This window comes from Heptranchias perlo, chromosome 21 (assembly GCF_035084215.1).
Source record: "Heptranchias perlo isolate sHepPer1 chromosome 21, sHepPer1.hap1, whole genome shotgun sequence".
Lineage (NCBI taxonomy): Eukaryota > Metazoa > Chordata > Chondrichthyes > Hexanchiformes > Hexanchidae > Heptranchias > Heptranchias perlo.
The window spans coordinates 4,849,062-4,861,051 of NC_090345.1; the positions used below are offsets into that span (position 1 = coordinate 4,849,062).

The window sequence follows — 11,990 nt, forward strand, 5'->3', positions numbered from 1 at the left end:
TACCCCACAGTCCCACAGGGACTGTTACCCCTCCCTCCCCCGATACCACCTGATACCCCACAGCTCTACAGGGACTGTTACCCCCCCTCCCCCGATACCACCTGATACCCCACAGTCCCACAGGGACTGTTACCCCCCCCTCCCCCGATACCACCTGATACCCCACAGTCCCACAGGGACTGTTACCCCTCCCTCCCCCGATACCACCTGATACCCCACAGCTCTACAGGGACTGTTACCCCCCCTCCCCCGATACCACCTGATACCCCACAGTCCCACAGGGACTGTTACCCCCCCTCCCCCGATACCACCTGATACCCCACAGTCCCACAGGGACTGTTACCCCTCCCTCCCCCGATACCACCTGATACCCCACAGTCCCACAGGGACTGTTACCCCCCTCCCCAATAACCCGTGGGCACTGTTGCCCCCCCCCTCCCCCAATACCCCACGGGCACTGTTGCCCCCGATACCCCACCGTGTTTCGGTTTGACTTGTCTGGGTTTCCCCCGACCGGTGATGAAGATGTTTCCGTCTTGCAGTGCAGTATGGAGCCCGGATCCCTCGTGCGAGCGATCTTCGAATTCCGCCCCAGCGTCTCCGAGGAGCTGCCCGTCTTCGCCGGTGATGTCATCGAGGTGCTGAGCGTGCTCGACGAGTTCTGGCTGCTGGGGAAGAAAGACGGAGTCACGGGTAAGTGGATCGGTGAACGGAGCAGCTCGGTCTCCCCTCCCTTCACCTCGGCCCCGACCCCTCAACTCTGACCTCCACTGCTTTCTTAATAGGAGCAGGAAGAGACCATTCAGCCCCTCGAGCCTGCTCCGCCATTCACTTAGATCTGCACCTCAACATTTACCCGCCTTCGGGCCAGATCCCTCGCTACCCTTGCCCAAGAGATGTGGTGATTAGACCCCCCTCCCCCGGTGTGGCAGGTCGTGACCCCGCACCAGCACGGGTTAGATACAGAGTAAAGCTCCCTCCACACTGTCCCATCAAACACTCCCAGGGCAGGTACAGCACAAGTTAGATACAGAGTAAAGCTCCCTCTACACCGTCCCATCAAACACTCCCAGGGCAGGTACAGCACGGGTTAGATACAGAGTAAAGCTCCCTCTACACTGTCCCATCAAACACTCCCAGGGCAGGTACAGCACGGGTTAGATACAGAGTAAAGCTCCCTCTACACTGTCCCATCAAACACTCCCAGGGCAGGTACAGCACAGGTTAGATACAGGATAACTTCTTGGGCCTCCAGGTGCGGCCTGCGAGTCCGTGGGGTTTCCCCGTTCAGTCTTTGGACTGGGGTAAGTCGGCATTCCCCCAGTTCCCAGCTCGCCCCCCTTCCCGCCAAGTCTTGAGTTTGACCCCTGCCCCAGTGGGCCAAACTTCGGTCGGCTGATGATTTCATGGTGAATCCTTGCTGCCAGCAGACAGAGGAGATCTTCCCCCTCCCCCATCCGTCTGGGCCGGATTGAACCCTGGGCCGTAGAGCAGACGGGACTGTGTCTGACAAACCGCTCACTGACCAGCCCTCGCACTGACCAGTCGATTCTGGTGGCACAGGTGGATGTTTGACCACTGAACTTCGCATCGGGTCAGGCACATGGTGTCACACGTAGCTGGGCGGGGCGGGGGGGGAGGAGAGATTGAGGGATGAATCAGACCTCCGTCGGCTGCTGGAGAAATGGTGGGGAGGGGGGGGGTGAAACCTCTCTGCTCAGCGTCGGAGCCGGGGACCTCCGGGTTACGCCGACCCCTTAACCTATGACCTTCTATGCCACTGACCTCCGGTTGGTACACTGTAGAGAACTACTTGCTCTTGGCGTGTCTGATCTCTGTGGGGACATGGTTTGGTTCTCGGTCTGACGGGCTTGTCTCTCTCTCTCTCGCTCTCCGCAGGTCAGTTTCCCAGCAGCTTCGTGGAACCCGTGTCCATTCCCAACACCAAACTGGGCGAGAAGTTGTGTGTTTGCACCAACGATTTCAAGGCCTCTGCCAGCAGTGACCTGTCTCTCAAACGAGGTAAGTGTAGATACACTACTGTTTATTGAACACCTCACCACATCACTCGAACGTCTGGAGTAACACCTGCAAAGACTATTGTTAGGTGGGCAAACATTGCAACAACAACTTGCATTTATATAGTGCCTTTGACGTAATAAAATGTCCCCAAGGCGCTTCACAGGGACGAGAGAGGGGTGGAGAGGTTTGGGGAGGGAATTCCAGAGCTTAGGGCCCGGGCAGCTGAAGCCACGGCCGCCAATGGTGGAGCGAAGGAAATCGGGGGATGTGCAAGAGGCCAGAATTGGAGGAGTGCAGAGATCTCGGAGGGTTGTAGGGCTGGAGGAGGTTACAGAGATAGGGAGGGGGCGAGGCCATGGAGGGATTTGAAAACAAGGATGAGAATTTTAAAATCGAGGCGTTCCCAGAAGAGGAGCCAATGTAGGTCAGCGAGCACAGGGGTGAGGGGTGAACGGGACTTGGTGCGAGTTAGGATACGGGCAGCAGAGTAATGATTACCAGATCATCTGTTTTTAGTGATGATGGTTGAGGGATAAATATTGGCCCAGGACACCGGGGAGAACTCCCCTGCTCTTCTTCGAAATAGTGGCCGTGGGATCACCTGAGAGGTCAGACGGGACCTTGTTTTAAGGTCTCATCTGAAAGACGGCACCTCCGACAGTGCAGCACTCCCTCAGTACTGGCACTGGGAGTGTCGGCCTGGATTATTGTGCTCAAGTCTCCGGAGTGGGACTCGAACCCACGACCTCCAGTTGCCACCCACTGAGCCCAGGAATGAACCATCAGCAGAACTCCTGAATCCTCCTGAATTGTTTCTGTGCAGACACGGTGGGCGGAGAGGGAGAAGGGCCCGAGATCTCGAGCATCACGTTGTCCCCGATTCACGATTGTGTGTCGCGTGGAACGATGTGGGTCGGCCGTGTGAAAGAGGTGTCCTTTCAGTGTGGGTCTTTATTTGAATGGATAACACTCGAGCCCCATTCCTCACAATCTTGTGATTGAAAGGGCTGTGCCCTTTCGAACATACTCGGACACAGACCCCATTGTGTCTGCCCCTCCCGCCCGGTCTCGCTCTGTGTCGATCACAGGGAGACATTCAAAGGTCTGGTGCCCGTCTCCTGCATGATGCAGTCCTCTTGACAGAGCCATGGTCACAAGCCAACAATCCAACTCCCCACAAACTATTTCTTTTTAAGAGTTACACAAGTCGACCTCTCATTGCTTTACACACGTGGGAGGTCGGCATCAATTGTAGCTCGGGTCAGTGGGTTAGAGGGCAAAGGGTAATTGGACCAGGGTGCGCCCGTGTAACTCAGTCGCCATTTTAAAGTCATATATATTTAGGAACAGGAGGAGGCCATTCGGCCCCTCGAGACTGTTCCGCAATTCAATCAGATCATGGCCGATCTGCCCCTCAACTCCATTTACCCGCCTTTGCTCCATATCCCTCGATACCCTCACCCAATAAAAATCTATCGATCTCACTCTTGAAAGCTCCAATTGACTCTCAGCATCCACCATTTGGGGGAGAGAGTTCCAGATTTCCACTGCCCTGTGTGTGAAAAAGTACTTCCTGATTTTTCACCAGGAAGACCTAGCTTTAATTTTAAGATTCTGCCGCCTTGCTCTGGACTCTCCCCACCAGAGGAAATAGTTTCTCTGTTATTTCCCTTTATCATATCCCCTTATCACTTTAAACACCTCGAGTAGATCACCCCTCAACCTTCTAAACTCGAGGGAGTAGAAGCCGAGTTTCTCTGCCTTTTCTCTGCCCCTTTCAATGTTTTTCTTTGTGTTTCTCTAATTCCTTCATAAATCCTGTGACTGACTCGGTTCCAATGGTCCCTTGTAATAAAGGATTCCAGATTCTAATAACCATTGGCAAAGTTCCATCTCCCCTCCTCCTTTCTGCCTCTAGTATTAATTCTGATTTACAACTTCATCACCACCCAGTGAATCTAATCTTTCACAATTCACCCTCTCAAACCCTTTCATAATTCTCAAACCCGACTATTAGATCCTCCTTAACCGGCTGAGCTGTGCGTGCACACGTGTACATACATGCGCAAACATGTACGTGTACACACACACACACACACACACACACACACACACACACCGTAACACGTTTTTTTTTAGACAGTAGAAAGTGTCAAGTCTGTAGATCTAAAATGGGAGCTGGTTCCAGGTCAATCACCACATTCAAACAGCAGAGGGAGCCTTGTCCTCGGGGATAGGCCTGAGCCCCGGTCAATGAATCAAGTTCCAGGTGGGGCTCGAGGTGTGGGCCCCGGGGTTAAACACGGGGAGGAAGTTAGCCTGGGTTCCCGGTCCTGATCACTGCCCTCTGACCCCTCCAGGACAGTTGCGCGTGTGTGGACAGGATTGGGCAGGGCTGCGATGGTTCCCACGGTGGAATATCCTGCCTCGCACATGGAAAAAAAAAATGGCCATTTGGACGAGCCACTGGAGGGCGTCCTTTTATTTCCCCCCCCCCCCCCCCCATTTGGTTCCTGTGATGTTGCCAGCGCCGGAGTTTATCGCCCGCCCCTGGCTGCCCTGAGAAAGACTTGCATTTATATAGCGCCTTTCACAACCTCAGGACATCCCAAAGCATTTTACAGCCAAAGAAGCACTTTTAAGTGTAGTCACTGTTGTAACCCTCCGAGACCTCTGAGCTCCTCCAATTCTTGTCACTTGCTCATTCCCCGATTTCCTTTGCCCCACCATTGGCGGAAATCCCCTCTCTCTCTCTCTCCATTAAGACGCTCCTTAAAACCTACCCCTTTGGCCAAGCTTTTGGTCACCTGTCCTAATATCTCCTCATGTGGCTCGGTGTCGATTTCTGTCTGATTTACGCTCCTAGTCAAGCGCCTCGGGAGGTTTTACTACGTTAAAGGCGCTATATAAATGCAAGTTGTTGTTGTTGCAATTTAGGAAACGCGGCAGCCATTTTGCGCACAGCAAGATCCCACAAACAGCAATGAGATAATGACCCGATAACCTGTTTTAGTGATTTTGGTTGAACGATAAATATTGGCCCAGGACACCGGGGGGAACTCCCCCGCTCTTCTTCCATTAGAGGCCCTGGGATCTTTTACGTCCATCTGAGAGGGCAGACGTCAATTTAACGTCTCATCCGAAAGACGGCGCCTCCGACAGTGCAGCACTCCCTCAGTATTGCACTGGGAGCGTCAGCTCAACTCTCTGGCGTGGGGCTCGAACCCATCACCTTGTGATTCACAGGCGAGAGTGCTGCCCACTGATCCACGGCCGGAGAGGAGGGGGGAAAGGGAGCAGAGATTTGGTGCTCAGTTTCGGGATCTTATTGGCTCATTCCTTCTCTCTCTCTCTCTCCTACAGGTGACATTGTGGTTGTGGAAGATTCGCTGGGGGGGTCCTGGCTTCTCGGGCGCACTTACCGGGGGTCGAGGGGCACGTTCCCGGCCTCCTGCGCCAGGGAGCTCCGCCTCTCCAACAAGGCGAGGGAGCTGTCCCGCAAGGCGGTGGGCGAGCTGCCGGCCTACGCCCTGGGCCGAGCGCGGGCCCTGATGGGACTCTCCGCTCAGCTGGACGAGGAGCTAGACTTCACCGAGGGAGACGTCATCACCATCGTGGGCCTGCCAGAGCCAGGCTGGTTCGAGGGCGAGCTGGATGGCAGGAGGGGCATCTTCCCCCAGGGCTTCGTCGACCTGTTGGGTCCCTTGCAGACGGCCGAGGAGGGGTCGGGCTGCGGAGTGAGCGGCTATGAGGAGGAGGAGGAGGAGGAGGAGGAAGAAGAGGAAGAAGAAGAGGAAGAGGAGGAGGAGGAGGAGGAGGAGGAAGTTGCAGAGGAGTCGGCATCTGCAACACCGCTGTTCCAGCCGGGCATCTACGGAGTGGCAATGTATGACTTCAACGCACTGGAGCCCGAGGAGCTGGACTTCATCAAAGGCGACCGAATCAGGGTCCTCGGCACCTTGGAGGACGGCTGGTTAGAGGGGTCAGTGGGCGGGAGGACTGGGATCTTTCCCATCCGCTTCGTCAAGCTGGAGGAGACGGAGCAGCCGGCCAGCTGCCGGGAGGTCCAGGACCAGACGGCTGGGACGTCCCGGCCAAATTCGACCCACCTGGATCCGACGCCGGGAGAGCTCGGCGGGGCTGCGTTGAACCCTGACCCCGTCGGTGACCCCGCCAATGCGGCCACCAGCCCACCGTCTGCCGGACCGAGCCCACCAGCCTCGGGTCAAAGGGCGGCGGTGGAGACTCCGGGACTTCCGGCCGTGCCCGCGGCTTCCGATCCCGAGGCCTCACCAACCGGGACTGAGATGGAGACGGGGGAGGGGCGGAGCCCTGAAGGTCGCCAGAGGTCGGAGGGTGGGGTCGAGCCGCCGAAGCGTCGGCGACGGGGAGGGTCCCAGAATGCTTTGACGGGGGTCGGGAGGGGGTCAACCTTGGGGTCCGGGCCCCCCCCCGACCTGGACTCCAAATGGTCAGAGCAGATCGAAGAGTTTGGCCGGAGTCTCCCAGCCCTGAGGCCGGAGGCCGGTCAGGTGGTCCGACGACACTTCTCCATCTCGGACTACAACACGGAGCAGGACGTCACCAGGGGGTCCCCTCGGGCCGTGGCCAGGGTCCGATCAACGAGACCTGCCCCTCCCCGTCCCCAGGACCGCCCCACCTCCTCCCCCCCGGCCCTGACCCCTCCGGCCGGCCGCGAGTCCCCTCCGGCCACCCGACCCGTCTCCGAGCCCCACTCCCTCCGCCCCTCCAGGCCCGCGCCTCTCCCCCCTCCCCACGCGGCCCCCTCCCGGAGGGGGGACACGTGCCCCTCGAGGAGTCCACTCCCAGGTCTGAACGGGTTGGACTCTCCGCGGGACCAGGATGGGGGGGAAGCTCGGCCGGTCAGTCGGGGACCCTCGCCCGGCCTCCTACGCTCCAGGATCCAGGAAGTGGAGTGGGACTTGGAGATGCACTACCAGACCCGGGAGTCCCTGAGGGCCATGTCAGAGAGGCCAACGGAGGAGACTCTCCGCTCCGGGGCACTGGACAATCTGCAATTCTGCACCTGCAACATCGAGACCCTGGAAGGGGAGCTTCAGACTCTGAAAGGTAAGGTCAGACAGCATGTATCACATCAAGTCTATAGCACAGAAACAGGCCATTCGGCCCAACTGGCCTATGCCGGGTGATTTACTAGAATGGTTCCAGGGATGAGGGACTTCAGTTCCGTGGATAGACTGGAGAAGCTGGGGTTGTTCTCCTTGGAACGGAGAAGGTTAAGAGGAGATTTGATAGAAGTGTTCAAAATCATGAAGGGTTTAGAGAAAGTAAACAAAGAGAAACTGTTCACGTTGGCGGAGGGGTCGAGAACCAGAGGACATGGATTTAAGGTGATCGGCAAAAGAACCAAAGGCGACATGAGGGAAAACATTTTTATGCAGCGAGTTATGATCTGGAATGCGCTGCCTGAAAGGGCGGTGGAAACAGATTCAATTGTGGCTTTCACAAAGGAATTGGATAAATACTTGAAGGGAAAAAATTTGTAGAGAGAGCGGGGGAATGGGACTAACTAGATTGCTGTTACAAAGAGCCGGCACGGGCTCGATGGGCCGAATGGCCTCCCTCTGTGCTGTAACCTTTCTACGATTCCTTTCTCCCTCATGTGTTTATCTAATTTCCCCTTAAATGCATCTATACCATTCGCCTCAACTACTCCTTGTGGGAGCGAGTTCCACATTCTAACCATTCTCTGGGTAAAGAAGTTTCTCCTGAATTCCCTATTGGATTTATTAGTGATTAACTTATATTTATGGCCCCTAGTTCTGGTCTCCCCCGCAAATGGAAACATCTTCTCCACGTTTACCCTATCAAACCCTTTCATAATGTTAAAGGTCTCTATCAGGTCACCCCTCAGCCTTCTCTTTTTCTAGAGAAAAGAGCCCCAGCCTGTTCAATCTTTCCTGATGGGTATAACCTCTCAGTTCTGGTATCATCCTAGTAAATCTTTTTTTGCACCTTCTCCAGTGCCTCTATATCCTTTCTATAATATGGAGACCTGTTCACAATACTCCAAGTGTGGTCTAACCAAGGTTCTATACAGGTTTAACAGAACTTCTCTGCTTTTCAATTCTATCCCTCGAGAAATGAACCCTAGTGCTTGGTTAGCATTTTTTTGTGACCTTGTTTACCTGCGTCGCTACTTTTAATGATTTAAATGATTTTAATGCTCTCCGGCCTCCCACTTTCCACCCTCTGTAAACTTCAGCTCATCCAAAACTCTGCTGCCCCCCGTATCCCAACTCGCACCAAGTCTCCGATTTAAGGGGTACAGATTCACAACAACAACAACTTGCATTTATATAGTGCCTTTAACGTAGTAAAACTTCCCAAGGTGCTCCACAGGAGCGATTATCAGACAAAATTTGACACCGAGCCACATGAGATATTAGGACAGGTGACCAAAAGCTTGGTCAAAGAGGTAGGTTTTAAGGAGCGTCTTAAAGGAGGAGAGAGAGAGGCGGAGAGGTTTAGGGAGGGAATTCCAGAGCTTAGGGCCCAGGCAGCTGAAGGCACGGCCGCCAATGGTGGAGCGAAGGAAATTGGAAATGCGCAAGAGGCCAGAATTGGAGGAGCGCAGAGATCTCGGAGGGTTGTGGGGCTGGAGGAGGTTACATGGATAGGGAGCGGGCGAGGCCATGGAGGGATTTGAACACAAGGATGAGAATTTTAAAATCGAGGCGTTCCCAGACCGGGATCCAATGTAGGTCAGCGAGCACAGGGGGGTGATGGGAGAACTTGGTGCAAGTTAGGATACGGGCAGCAGGGTTTTGGATGAGCTCAAGTTTACGGAGAGTGGGAGGCCGGCCAGGAGAGCACTGGAAGTAGTCGAGTCTGGAGGTAACTAAGGCACGGGTGAGAACTTGAGACCGGGGATCAGTTGGAAATGGCCGGCCCCCCGGTCTGTCGCATTGCGGCGAGACGGTTTGTGTGAGACCTAACCCCCACCGGTTCTCCAGGCCCCGTTTCCCAGGACGACCAGCCCCGATGTGCAACTAGCAGACCTGCCCAGTCAACCATTCACCAACAGCATTCCATTCAGTGTGTTTCAACATGTCTTTGTCCCACACCCGGTTAGACAGGTTCCTCTCTGGCTGTTGGCTGCTTAACTCTTTCTGACGCCCAGGATTTCCAAGGATTAATTCTTGCTTTCTTTCTTTCATTCTTTCTTTCTCCTCCTCTGTTAGTCTTCTCCCATTCCTGTCCTGAAGGAGTCGACTCATTCCTGGGACACGGTTGCCCTGGGTCATACACCCAAGTAGCTATAATTCAACCACATGGGATCCTGAGCTTTAAAAATAGAGGCACAGAGTACAAAAGCAAGGAAGTTATCCGAAACCTTTACAAAACACTGGTTAGGCCTCAGCTGGAGTATTGTGTCCAATTCTGGGCACCGCACTTTAGGAAGGATGTCAAGGCCTTGGAGAGGGTGGAGAGGAGATTTACCAGAATGGTACCAGGGATGAAGGACTTCAGTTATGAGGAGAGACTGGAGAAGCTGGGCTGTTCTCCTTACAGCAGAGAAGGTTAAGGGGAGATTTAATAGAGGTGTTCAAGATCATGAAGGGTTTTGACAGAGTAAATAAGGAGAAATTGTTTCCACTGACTGGAGGGTCAGTAACCAGAGGACACAGATTTAAGATAATTGGCAAAAGAGCCAGAGGGGAGATAAGGAAACATTTTTTTTTACGCAGCGAGTTGTTCTGATCTGGGAATGCGCTGCCTGAAAGGGCGGTGGAAGCAGATTCAATAGTAACTTTCAAAAGGGGAATTGGATAAATACTTGAAAAGGAAATTTGTAGGACTATGGGGAAAGAGCAGGAGGGAGTGGGACTGACTGGATAGCTCTTTCAAAGAGCTGGCACAGGCACGATGGGCCAAATGGCCTCCTCCTGTGCTGTAAGATTCTATGATTCTATGAAGAAGGGCAGTGTCCTGGCTGAGAGGGAAGGAGTGAGTAAGTTGAAGGTTGTTTTGTCTTGGTGTTCAGGCCCTGGGGAGGCAATGGCTCAAACTGAGACCCAGGCCTAATGGGCGGCCTACTTGAGGCCATAACCCACGTTCCTCTTGCTGCATGGCCATTGGAGACTGGTTTAGAGGGGGAGGAGGTAAGGGGATCCTGACGCACATCTCATGGGGTTGGGCCTGGGCGTTTAGAAGGCCCAGAAGTGGGGAAAAAGAAATGGTGGGGTCTTCCCGCAGTCCTGTGCCACGCAATGAGTAGCGGGAATCTGGGACTCCCTTCCCCCCAAAAGTCTGTGGATGCTGGGGAACAATTGAAACATTCAAGAATGAGACTGATGGATGTTTGTTGGGTGAGGGTATCGAGGGGATATGGAGCAAAGGCGGATAAATGGGATTAAGATACAGATCAGCCATGATCTAATTGAATGGCGGAACAGCCTCGAGGGGCTGAATGGCCTCCTCCTGTTCCTATGGGTCGCTGGCTGATTCACCCGCCTCATCCCGAGCAGATTTGTGCAGCGTTTGAAGAGAGCGGAGCCAACTGGCTAGGGACCCGTTACCGTGACGCGGTATAGTGAGTGACACGTGGAGCGGCTGCTCAGTGCATTTAGCGACCGGGGCGGGCGGGGAGGGGAGAGGAGGGGAGGGGTGGTCTGATCCACACGACAGGGGCTCAAACCCCAGGAAAATCAGGGCCATCGATCGGCCGCCATAACCCCCAGGGTCGGTCCACTGGTGTGAGTTCCTTCGGTAGGTAAACTGAAGGGCCCCTCCTCTTGTCCCTCCCCCCGCGACCCCCCTCCCCCGCAATCCTCCCCCCTCGTCCTCCTGTCCCTCCCCCGCGACCCCCCTCCCCCGCAATCCTCCCCCCTCGTCCTCCTGTCCCTCCCCCGCGACCCCCTCCCCCGCAATCCTCCCCCCTCGTCCTCCTGTCCCTCCCCCGCGACCCCCTCCCGCTCCTCTTCCTGCCCCTCCTCCACCCACAGTAGACGCTCCTTTACACAGAGCGCTGGAAGGGAAGCCCGAGGCTGTTTAACCTTTGAGCTCCTTTTCCCCAATAAAAACCTGTTCCTTGCAGCTTCTCCCCCTCTCGCCATAAAACATTGATCAAATTCTTCACCTCCTTTCGCTCGGTGAGACCAAAGTATCGAAATACTTAGATCCTGTCTCCCTTTAACGCACTCGCTGTCGGCCGTTGGTGAGCGTTTGTTTATCCACTCCCTCTCTCTGACTGTCAGTTTGACCCGACCAAGGTCCAACTCTCCGATAATTCCACTTGTGCCTCCCAAACACTGCACTCCCGCTGCCCGCCTCCCCGCTGCCCCGCTCCCCGCTGCCCGCTCCCCACTGCCCACTCCCTCTCTCTCTCTCTCTCTCTCATGTTCACACACACTCTCACAGTCTGTCTCTCTTGTTTTACTGTCTGTCTGTCTGTCTGTCTCTCTCTCCTCTCCCTCCCTTCCCGATTAAGCTTGTTTGAGCCTTGTATAAGAAAAGCTGATTAATCCTTTACTCAGTCCAGGGGCCAAGCTGCCTTTCAGCCAATCAGTGCCTGGAGAGTGACTCCTGACCACAGTTCCCGTGAGAGGGAGGGAGGGGGAGGAGAGTCCTGACTCGAGCAGTGGGCTGGAGGGAGGGAGAGGAGAGTCCTGACTCGAGCAGTGGGCTGGAGGAGGGGGAGAGGAGAGTCCTGACTCGAGCAGTGGGCTGGTGGGAGGGAGAGGAGAGTCCTGACTCGAGCAGTGGGCTGTGGGAGGGAGAGGAGAGTCCTGACTCGAGCAGTGGGCTGGAGGAGGGAGAGGAGAGTCCTGACTCGAGCAGTGGGCTGGAGGGAGGGAGAGGAGAGTCCTGACTCGAGCAGTGGGCTGGAGGGAGGGAGAGGAGAGTCCTGACTCGAGCAGTGGGCTGGAGGGAGGGAGAGGAGAGTCCTGACTCGAGCAGGGAGGGTAGAACCAGGGGCCCCA

At 55.2% G+C, this 11,990-nt stretch overlaps 1 protein-coding gene across 1 annotated transcript in view; it reads left to right on the forward strand.

Annotated features, from left to right (window-relative positions):
• The window catches only part of dnmbp (dynamin binding protein), an 88,133-nt gene that overhangs the window by 27,348 nt on the left and 48,795 nt on the right, over positions 1 to 11,990 (forward strand). Inside the window, 3 exon segments of the mRNA XM_068002003.1 lie at positions 543 to 693; positions 1,900 to 2,022; positions 5,386 to 7,113. Of these exon segments, the coding sequence (XP_067858104.1) occupies positions 549 to 693; positions 1,900 to 2,022; positions 5,386 to 7,113 (1,996 nt within the window). The 5' untranslated portion in view covers positions 543 to 548.